General features: G+C 41.9%; 1 protein-coding gene across 2 annotated transcripts in view; it reads right to left on the bottom strand.

Moving 5' to 3' along the window:
* Positions 1-431: 431 nt before the first annotated feature.
* FREM2 (FRAS1 related extracellular matrix 2) overlaps positions 432-10,157 on the bottom strand; it is a 210,410-nt gene continuing 200,684 nt past the window's right edge. For both annotated transcript variants that reach the window (XM_067016848.1, XM_059042124.2), the window contains 6 exons: positions 8,721-8,848; positions 8,488-8,622; positions 7,448-7,574; positions 6,119-6,306; positions 5,163-5,309; positions 432-1,972 (listed from right to left, as the gene is read on the bottom strand). In XM_067016848.1, the coding sequence (XP_066872949.1) occupies positions 1,457-1,972; positions 5,163-5,309; positions 6,119-6,306; positions 7,448-7,574; positions 8,488-8,622; positions 8,721-8,848 (1,241 nt within the window). In that variant the 3' untranslated portion in view covers positions 432-1,456. The remainder of the gene's footprint in view (positions 1,973-5,162; positions 5,310-6,118; positions 6,307-7,447; positions 7,575-8,487; positions 8,623-8,720; positions 8,849-10,157) is intronic.

Genomic DNA, 10,157 nt, shown 5'->3' with positions numbered 1-10,157 from the left:
CAAGTTGCTTGGTTTTTAGCACTGTAAGCAGTATTCCAAGTTATATTTTTAGGCACTGAGATGGGCCACACTGCATCAGTTCACTGAAGTGAAGATGCCAGAAAGTGAAGTTTTCTTCTTTGATCAAAGAAGAATATGGGGGCTTCCCTGGTGGTCCAGTAGATAGGACTTTGTGCTTCCACTGCAGGGGGCACAGGTTCGATTCCTGGTTGGAGAACTAAGATCCCGCATGCTGCGAGGCATGGCCAAAAAAAAAAAAAAGAATATGATCAGTGATGTTGGCCACCTCTAAGATCATCTCTGGAATGACGGATGAAGGGGTTCCCATCGTTTGGACCAGGTGTCTATTAGAAAGCTAATAAAATGTCTTCTGGACAATTTGAGTTTTGGACCTTGCTGTGTGATGCTGTTGTGAGGGTTAAACTCATATGTCATTGTTCAAATGTTCTTTTATTCTATAAAGTATAGGTAAGAGGCACTTTGGTTAAACATATTATATTAATAAATACCACTTTCTCCCTTCACCATCAGAATGATATTTGTCCTGATCATTTATGGGTTCAATACTGCAAACATCTAGGCTCAGTTCTTAAAGAACATTGTCTTGTAAATGTGAATCTAACTCTATGGCATTTCTTCATCATCAGAATGTCACCAACCCTCTCAGGTGAACACCAATACCGTATTATCATGCAAGAATTCTATTTCTGACCAGGTACCTGAACAGAGCAGTCACTCTTCAACAATCTTCTCCAGACTTAACATATTCTTTGGCTTAATTTAAAATTAAATAAGCAAACGAAACAAGAAGGGTCCGATGAAGACGAGAAACAATCCAAATTGAAGTGAGTGAGTTACTGTCCCTCTGTCTTTCCTTCCACTCTCTCTCAAGTAGGAAAAAATGTGATTTGTGGGCTGAGCTACCCTCGGTCATAATTCCATGCTGTCTTCGCCTATTAGAAAACTTGTCACAATAAACAGTGCATTCCTCATTCTTCCAGACTACCCATTAAAACCTTTTTAGTAATAAACTGTTACACAATGAATAAACAATGTGATAATTGCACCTTCAAGACATACTAATATAGCAACAATAGACTCCTCTTAAACTTCTGAAGGAGTCTGGTAGCACCGTTGAACAGGTTCGTCTCTACTGTGTAGAGAAAATGCCTAAGATGAGAAGTACATTCCTCACAGCCCATCTATGGCTCTGTGTGCATCTGGATACATACTTGATGCCTTCTGGGCAAGAGGAAAGATGCGGTCTGTGGTCTGAGTTTGTCCTTTGATGCCTGAACGAGTGGACAGAATGCAAATCAACGTTCACTAGTACAGTCAGGTCCTCTGAGCAGCTTTGTCACGGAAGTTCCCAATTCTCTGCTGTTGACAGAAGCACTGGGTTTCTATTGTCTTTTCCTGCGCGCTTGAGGAAAAGGCTGAATTCCACCTGTGGCCATCAAACCTCTGAGCTGTCGCTGTGGGGGCCCCGCGGGGGCATCATAGGCTCGGTGCTGCCGGAGCCCTCGGGGGTGTCCTTCCTCCTGGTGACTCTCTTGCCCTGGCGGCGCAGCATCACTGCCACGGCAGTGAGGGAGAGGGCGAGGAGTCCCACCGCGACGCCCCCCACCACCGTGACCAGGCTGACCTCAGAGGTGGGGCGGTTGAGCTCCCGGGGCAGGACGCCGTCAGGAGGAACCCTCCCCCGGGGGCTCTGCTTGCTGCTGCTGCGGTCCAGGGCGATGTGCTGGATGTTTGTTCCTCGGTCGTTTTCAGCCCCGATTTCCCACACCAGCGGGGGTGTGCTCCTGATTTCCCTCTTCTTCCGGCTCTTGCTAGTTGCCCGGGGCTCCCCTTTACTCACCAGAGAGTGGTACTGGTACTCCACGCTTCGTTTGCCGAGGCCTCGATTGGCGTTGTCTTTGGATCTTACTGTGTAGATGGTGTGTATGTACCATTCTCGACCCAGAGCGACCTAGAAAACACAACTCTATTCATTAGAAAATTAAAGCTTATGCCAACCTAAAACTTCACGATTCTTTGCAAGAGAAACTCATGGCAGAGATAATAATCATTTAAGGGCTTCCCTGGTGGCGCAGTGGTTGAGAATCCGCCTGCCGATGCAGGAGACGCGGGTTCGTGCCCCGGTCCGGGAAGATCCCACGTGCCGCGGAGCAACTGAGCCCGTGAGCCATGGCCGCTGAGCCTGCGCGTCCGGAGCCTGTGCTCCGCAACGGGAGAGGCCACGGCAGTGAGAGGCCCGCGTACCACAAAAAAAAAAAAAAAAAAAAAAAAAAATCATTTAACTTAGTCTGCAGAATTCATAGACTTAATATTTTTACACGTGTCGTATGCGCAAGGCTTTGTGCAAAGCACTCGATAAAATATGCTGTGCAACTCTTCCTGGAGCATATGTGGTGGTAAATATTTGGTAAGCTATGACTTGTCAGGGCTGCAGAGAACGCCGGATCACACCGTCTCACTTACTCATTTAAAAGATGAGCGAATGACACAGATATAGAGCATAAACTAGGGGTTAGCAGTGGGAAGGGAGGAAGGGGCAATACAAGGGTAGGGGAGTAGGAGTACAAACTATTGGGTGTAAGACAGGCCACAGGGATGTATTGTACAACACGGGGAATAGAGCCAGTATTTTGTAATAACTGTAAAGGGAGTGTGTAACCTTTTAAAAATTGTATAACAATTAAATAGTAAAAAATGAGTAAATGAGAATACGTAGCAGTTAAGTGACTTGACTAATGTCAAGTCTAAGTTAGTATCAGAGGCAGGACTAGAGCTCAGACCTTCTGAACCTCAAGACTCTTTTCCAGCATGGCTTGCTGTGTATTTTACACATAAGGCCATAGAAAAGGTCGGTTTTTCTGCTTTTCCAGGGTTTGTGAAAAGAAGGCATTTTCTGATGGCTCTTTGAAGCCTTCAGTTTTTAGAAGAGGTCAAGTGCCTTCAGAGTTAACGTTAAAAACAAAAACAAAACAAAACAAATCATCCTTTAACTTAACTTCCTGTTTGAAAAGATTCAGAAGAACAGACATGCTTTCTCAAGCATCCTTCTTTACGAGGAATAAAGATAACATATTTCTCCAGCCCATCCTGTCTGGACAATTTTCAGTAAACATCCTAAAAGATGCACTTGCTCCCCCAAGGATTCACAATGTGGACACATCTCTGAATTTGTCTCACTTGTCAGCTCAGTGTTATGGTCTCCTGGGTCTCTTTCTACCTTCTATCTTTAGGTTAGGACTTTCTATCTTCGTTTATAAAGTATTTAAGAATAGAGGTTCCATTACTCAGACATAAAAAGAAATGAAATTGAGTTATCTGTAGTGAGGTGGATGGACCTAGAGTCTGTCATACAGAGTGAAGTAAGTCAGAAAGAGAAAAGCAAATACCATATGCCAACACATATCTATGGAATCTAAAAAAAAAAAAAAAAGGTTCTGAAGAACCTAGGGGCAGGACAGGAATAAAGATGCAGACATAGAGAATGGACTTGAGGACACGGGGAGGGGAAAGGGTAAGCTGGGACGAAGTGAGAGTGTGGCATGGACGTATATACACTACCAAACGTAAAATAGGTAGCTAGTGGGAAGCAGCCGCATAGCACAGGGAGATCAGTTCGGTGCTTTGCATCCACCTAGAGGGCTGGGATAGGGAGAGTGGGAGGGAGATGAAAGAGGGAGGAGATATGGGGATATATGTATATGTATAGCTGATTCACTTTGTTATAAAGCAGAAACTGACACACCATTGTAAAGCAATCATACAAAAAAAAAAAAATACAACCTGATTTTAAAAATAGGCAGAAGACCTGAGTAGACATTTTCCCAAAGAAGACATACAGATGGCCAAAAGGCACACGAAAAGATGCTCAACATCACTAATCATCAGAGAAATGCAAGTGAAAACCACAATAAGCTGTCACCTCTCACTGGTCAGAATAGCTACCATGAAAAAGAACACAAATAACAAGTGTTGGTGAGGATGTGGAGAGAAGGGAACCATTGTGCACTGTTGATGGGAATGTAAATTGGTGCAGCCACTGTGGAAAACAGCATGGAGGTTCCTCAAAAAACTAAAAATAGAACTACCCTATGATCCAGCAATTCCACTCTTGGGTATATACCCAAAGAAAACAAACACATTTATTCTAGAAGATATATGCACCCCAATGTTCAGCGCAGCACTATTTACAATAGCCAAGATATGGAAACAACCTAAGTGTCCATCAACAGATGAATGGGTAAAGAAGATGTGGTACATATATGTACAATGGAACATTACTCGTCCAGAAAAAGATTGAAATTTTGCCATTTGTAACAACATAGATGGACTTGGAGGGTATTATGCTCAGCAAAATAAGTCGGACAGAGAAAGACAAATACTGTATAATACCACTTATATGTGGAATCTAAAAAATAAAACAAACTAGTAAATATAAGAAAACAAACAGACTCACAGATACAGAGAACAAACTAGTGGTTACTAGTGGGGAGAGGAAAGCAGGGGAGGGACAAGATAGGAGTAGGGGATTAAGAGGTACAAACTACCATATCTAAAATAAGTAAGCTACAAGGCTATATTGTACAGCACAGGGAATATAGCCAATATTTTATAATAACTATAAATGGAGTATAACCTTTAAAATTGTGACACTGTGTTGTACCCCTGAAACTTTATTCTATTTCAAAATAAATTTCTTTATATTAAAAAAATAAAAAAAGAATAGAGATTCCTGGGCTGTGCACAATTGTTTCTCTGAGTCCAGCAGTTCACACAAGATCACTCTTATAAAGGTGGTCATAAAAAGTCAACCGAAAGGAGGTTTCGAACAATAAGAGCAGCGTTCCCAACCATCAGATTTAGATTTAGATTCTGGACTGAATAAGGATCTTCATTACATGTAGAACTTAAAATAACATGAATACATTAATCAACATAATAATAGCTAACATGTATGGAATGTTCACTATGAGCCCAGGATGGTCTGGTGTGGTTGACACACGTTATTTTACTCAAAGTTCACATTAACTCTATGCAATATGACAATTACTGCCTTCTACATGGGAGACATCTGAGGTGCTCAGATGTTAAGTAACTTGCATGTGGTTTCACACCTATTGTAAGTGAGCTTGTTATTGGCCCACCTGAAAGAGTGGTGTTGAGTCGACTTTAAATCCATCGGATCCAGGCTGATTCACTAACAAGATAGCTTCAGGGTCATCCACTGCCAGTTTGGCATTAAACAGGACATTTCCGAAACTGGTGGCTTGTGTCTCTGGCTGAGCTTTGTCCTTTAGGCAATAAGGAAAACGAGGATTGCTGTAGATAATGCCAACTTTTGCAAATGCAGAAAGTTTTCCTATTAGTTTTGTGCAAGTACCAATTACAGTAAGTCCCCCACATATGAACCTTCAAGTTGCGAACTTTCAAAGATGTGAACGTGGGCTTCCCAGGTGGCGCAGTGGTTGAGAATCCGCCTGCCGATGCAGGGGACACGGGTTCGTGCCCCGGTCTGGGAAGATCCCACATGCCGCGGAGCGGCTGGACCCGTGAGCCATGGCCGCTGAGCCTGCGCGTCCGGAGCCTGTGCTCCGCAGTGGGAGAGGCCACAACAGTGAGAGGCCCGCGTACCACAAAACAAAACAAAAAAACAAACAAAGATGTGAACGTGCATTCGCGTGTCCAATCGCGTAAGTTAGTTCACGTCTCTGGGGTACATTGTCATGTGCGTGCATCCTCTACAAGTGGTTGTGCTTTTGTGTACTTTACTGTATAGGACTGTATAGAGTACGGTAATACAGTATCTTTATTTCAAGCCCAGGATGTCCAGAAACAAGCGTAAAAACAGCAGTGATGTAGCTGCTACAGTATAGCTGATTGCGTAAGGTGGGTACCTAGGCTAACTTTGCTGGACTTATGAACAAATTGGACTTACGAACGCGCTTTTGGAACAGAACTCATTCATATGTAGGGGACTTACTGTACCATAAAATGCCACCGTTTGGTTTCATTTAAAAAGATGCTATTGTTTTAAAACAGAAGACAGAAACAATTGGCTTTGAGTATCTACCCAGTTCATTGTTTGGGTCAAAGCACTTACCACAATTTTAAATCTATATAAGAGTGAAGGAGAGTCAGCCAAGCAACCGTATTCTGCGTTCTTTGGATTATACTTGGGAACGTAGCCGTCAGCTCCGGTGCACAGGAACACCTTCTCAATGCTGCAGTAAAAGGAATCACCTAGATTCTGGACAGGATCCACCATGACCCGACCGTAAATTGTATCGCCTGAAACAGAGACGTGGAAATGTTATTTCTGTTAAGTGATAAGGTATGTCTCTGTGACACTGCAAACAGTTCGTGACAATAATGACACTAGAAAGCATTTCCTTCTCTTCCTAATCTGGCATCAAATGTTGAAGAACTTTTTGCGTTAGCTTCAGGATCTGGTCCACTCCCAGGCCTCAGATGAGACCACTTTGCAGACGACCACAAGTACTGGAGATTTATTGACCCTCACATGCTCAGTCTGTAGTGGGAATAACCTCAAGGCTTGGCCTATAATTTAACATTCATAACATCCCATTGTGGTTAAAGTCCAGTTTACATAAGTATATTAGTTGGCAAGATATAGGTAAATCATTATAGAATAACACTAAAAAAGAAAACATCAATAAAAAGTTGAATTAGCTTTATTTGATTTGTAAACATTTTTTAAATTAAAAAAATTTTTACTGAAGTATAGTTGATTTACAATGTTGTGTTAATTTCTGCTGTACAGCAAAGTGACTCAGTTATACATATATATATATTCTTTTTCATATTCTTTTCCATTATGGTTTATCACAGGATATTGAACATAGTTCCCTGTGCTATACAGTAGGATCTTGTTGTTTATCCATTCTGTATATACTAGTTTGCATCTGCTAATCCCAAACTCTTAATCCTTCCCTCCCCAAGCCCAGCTTTATTTGATTTTGAAAGAGGGTTTAAGGAAACTCCCTGGTATTTCATCATCTGTTTCACAGCTACTACTGAAACCTACCATGTGTACTAGGTATTTTGCTAGATTCTGGGAATATACCACTAAACAAGCCAGGCACAATCCTTGCCCATGAACTATATATTCTCATGTAGCTGCAGTACTGGTGTGTATGCAAATTGAAAAAAACATTCAAGGAAAAAAATCCAGACTTGTTTCAAAAGTCATTTCGATAAGGGAAATAGAGGTTAACTTCCCCAGAATAAAAACCATCCTGTGACATATATCCAATTTCAGTGACCCCTCCCTGCCAAAATCATAAAGACCCAGTTATAATCTCAAAACCATAAAGGAGGTTATAATTGTCCCCCTCAAACACAATCCCAATAAAGGACAACAGATATAATGGCAAACAGTTGAGCAGCCCTCTCATTTGTAAAGTGATACCTTCTGCAAAGGCAACATCACTCTCTTGTCCAAATCCCATGGATCCATCAGACAACCAGAGACTCTTCTTGGAGAGTAGGTACATTTGGGTGTTCAAGCTAAACTCAGCTGCCACTGGATCACTGACCTAAAACCAAGGGTAAAGGCCCTTTTATGTGTTGTTGATGGTTCTGGTGGTGCACAAACACATTATTTGCAGATACACACATGCATTGTACGCTGACATAAAGAATGGTAAACACTGCACTGAAATTTTCATGTCCAGGGCTTCCCTGGTGGCGCAGTGGTTCAGAGTCCGCCTGCCGATGCAGGGGACGCGGGTTTGTGCCCCGGTCCGGGAAGATCCCACATGCCGCGGAGTGGCTGGGCCCGTGAGCTGTGGCCGCTGAGCCTGCGCGTCCGGACCGCAAAAAAAAAAAAAAAAAAAAAAATTTTTCATGTCCAGCCAAACCAACTTCTTAGGGAATTGTAACAGTGACTTTGTCCTTCTTAAGAAGACAAAACTGTCAAGGTTAAATCATTTTTCGAATGGGACTAACTAGCATTGCTTGAGCTCATTTCCACTGGTTTACTGGAATGCATAAGGGACTTGTAAACAGTGGAAGGCCAACATTTAGTAAGAGTTCTTGGGCAAAAGATGCCATCACATTTCTTTTAATACCTATTGGCAATTAGGTACTCTGAGGTCGCATGATCTACAGGATATTTATTCTCCTTGATGATCAAGAACAAGATGAAGAAGTACGGAACTCTGGGAAAAATTCTCGGATCTCCAAGGCAGCAAACTCCGGGAGATCAGATCCCATAAGAAAAAAAATAACCCTTGCATACTCTTAACCTGTGGATTTTATATGCCGAACCAGCAACGGATAAAGGGCAATTCTTTCTTCTTTCCTTCCTCCCTTGTTCCCTTCCTGCCTGACTTCCTTTTTTTCTCAGCATGTAAGAATTGAAGTCATTGGGTGAGAAAAAATTTTTTTTTTACTGATGACTTTAACAAAGTGGGCTTCTACATGGGAGAAGAATTCTGTGAGACACACCTGTTGGAATCGGATGTCAAGGTTAAAAGTGATAGGCTCTCTGGGGTTGCAGGTGACTGGCAGGCGGTACTCCTGATGTGATGGAGTGGTGCACGGCAGCAGTTTTACAGTATAGGTCCCCGAGTAGTCACGTACCTTTAAGGAGCAGAGAGGACATTCATGTTTTTCATTTAAAAACCTGAGATGTAGTCAAAGGCAGCAGCAAGGGAAAATTAAGAGCCTTTGTCACTTACTGCAAAGTCAGATACAAAGCTCCATTGCTGGACTGGCTGATTATAGGTTGGTTCACTCCTGACGAGACGCAGGGAAAACATTAGACTTGGGTGATCAACTGACATGATCATGGAGCTTGTGAAGGCCGCTAGAAAAATGCCAAGAACAAGAATGGTCTAGTGGTTAAAAGAGTTCATAACAGTTTGGAGTTTTCAAAGTGCCTTATGATCCCGTATTTGCATTTATTCTTATAATAAGCCTGCAAAGTAGCAGGGTTGGTAAAATAATCCTCATTTCGCAGTTAAAGAAACTGGGCTGAGAGTGACTGTGTGATTTTCCCGGGATCACACAGCTGGGATGTGTGCCTTCTGATTCCTAATGCAGTGCTTTTTCCACTCTGTATAATGCTGCCAAAAAATAATTGTACAGAAATGCTCAAATAGTTCAGGGCTACTTTCCAGGGGGGCACAGCCGTTCAATAAAGGCTGATGTGAATGCACTCATTATGCACTGAAGCTATGAACAGAACCTCAGACTATTTGCATCCACAGAGCAAGGCACACCCAATTTATAAATGGACTCTAATTTTAATTAGATTGCCTCAATCATATCTAAACAAAGAATCAGTTTAATAGGAAGGTAGACATGCGGAAGGGAACTGTAAAGACCAGGAAATCCTCCTTTTCCAGAACAGTCAATTACAATAAAGCAAAATGATTCTTTTTGGTTCTGTATTTCAGAGCTCAGACTCACAAAAATACAGCAAACTGTCTTTCTCTTCCTGAATTTTCAGACTTATTCTGTCCGTCCGACCCAGAAAAAAGAAGGACACAGAAGACAGTGCGTGAATTATTTCCCTCTTCCAAATCTGACATGAGTTCGCACACCAGTAAAATGTGCAAACCGGTTAGTAACGCGAAGTCAAATAAAACATTATTTCTAATGAAATGAAATTTTTTATAAAAGCTTAGACACGGGACATTAGTGACTGCCACATTATTGATAGTCACAGCACAATCCATCAAATTAGTAAAATTACATAGCTAATACTTAAGATAATTAGTTAACATGTCTGAAACAAGTGTAATCATGAAGTGGCACTTCTGTCTCCATTATAAAGGTTTCCTACAGTACCTAGAAAAGAGCTGTGCTCGCTGAACAAATGACCTAAAATTCGAATTTTTGGACAACACATTTGAAGTAGAGAATGGGAAAGTTGTGGCTATGTTCTCAATCTAAAGGAAAACTCTTAAAATTACTCAGTAGAGTTTTCTTTTCTTTCTTTATTTTTTTGGCCACGCTGCGCTGCTTGCAGGACCTGAGTTGCCCGACGAGGGATTGATCCCAGGTCACGGCAGTGAAAGCACGGAATCCTAACCACTAGGCCACCAGGGAACTCCAAGTAGAGTTTTCTTTTAAATTTACTTTAACCATTTGGTATTTTCTCTAAAATTCTA

The sequence above is a fragment of the Kogia breviceps genome, chromosome 16 (genome assembly GCF_026419965.1).
Source record: "Kogia breviceps isolate mKogBre1 chromosome 16, mKogBre1 haplotype 1, whole genome shotgun sequence".
In the NCBI taxonomy this organism is placed as follows: domain Eukaryota; kingdom Metazoa; phylum Chordata; class Mammalia; order Artiodactyla; family Physeteridae; genus Kogia; species Kogia breviceps.
This window is presented reverse-complemented; position numbering and strand designations above follow the sequence as displayed.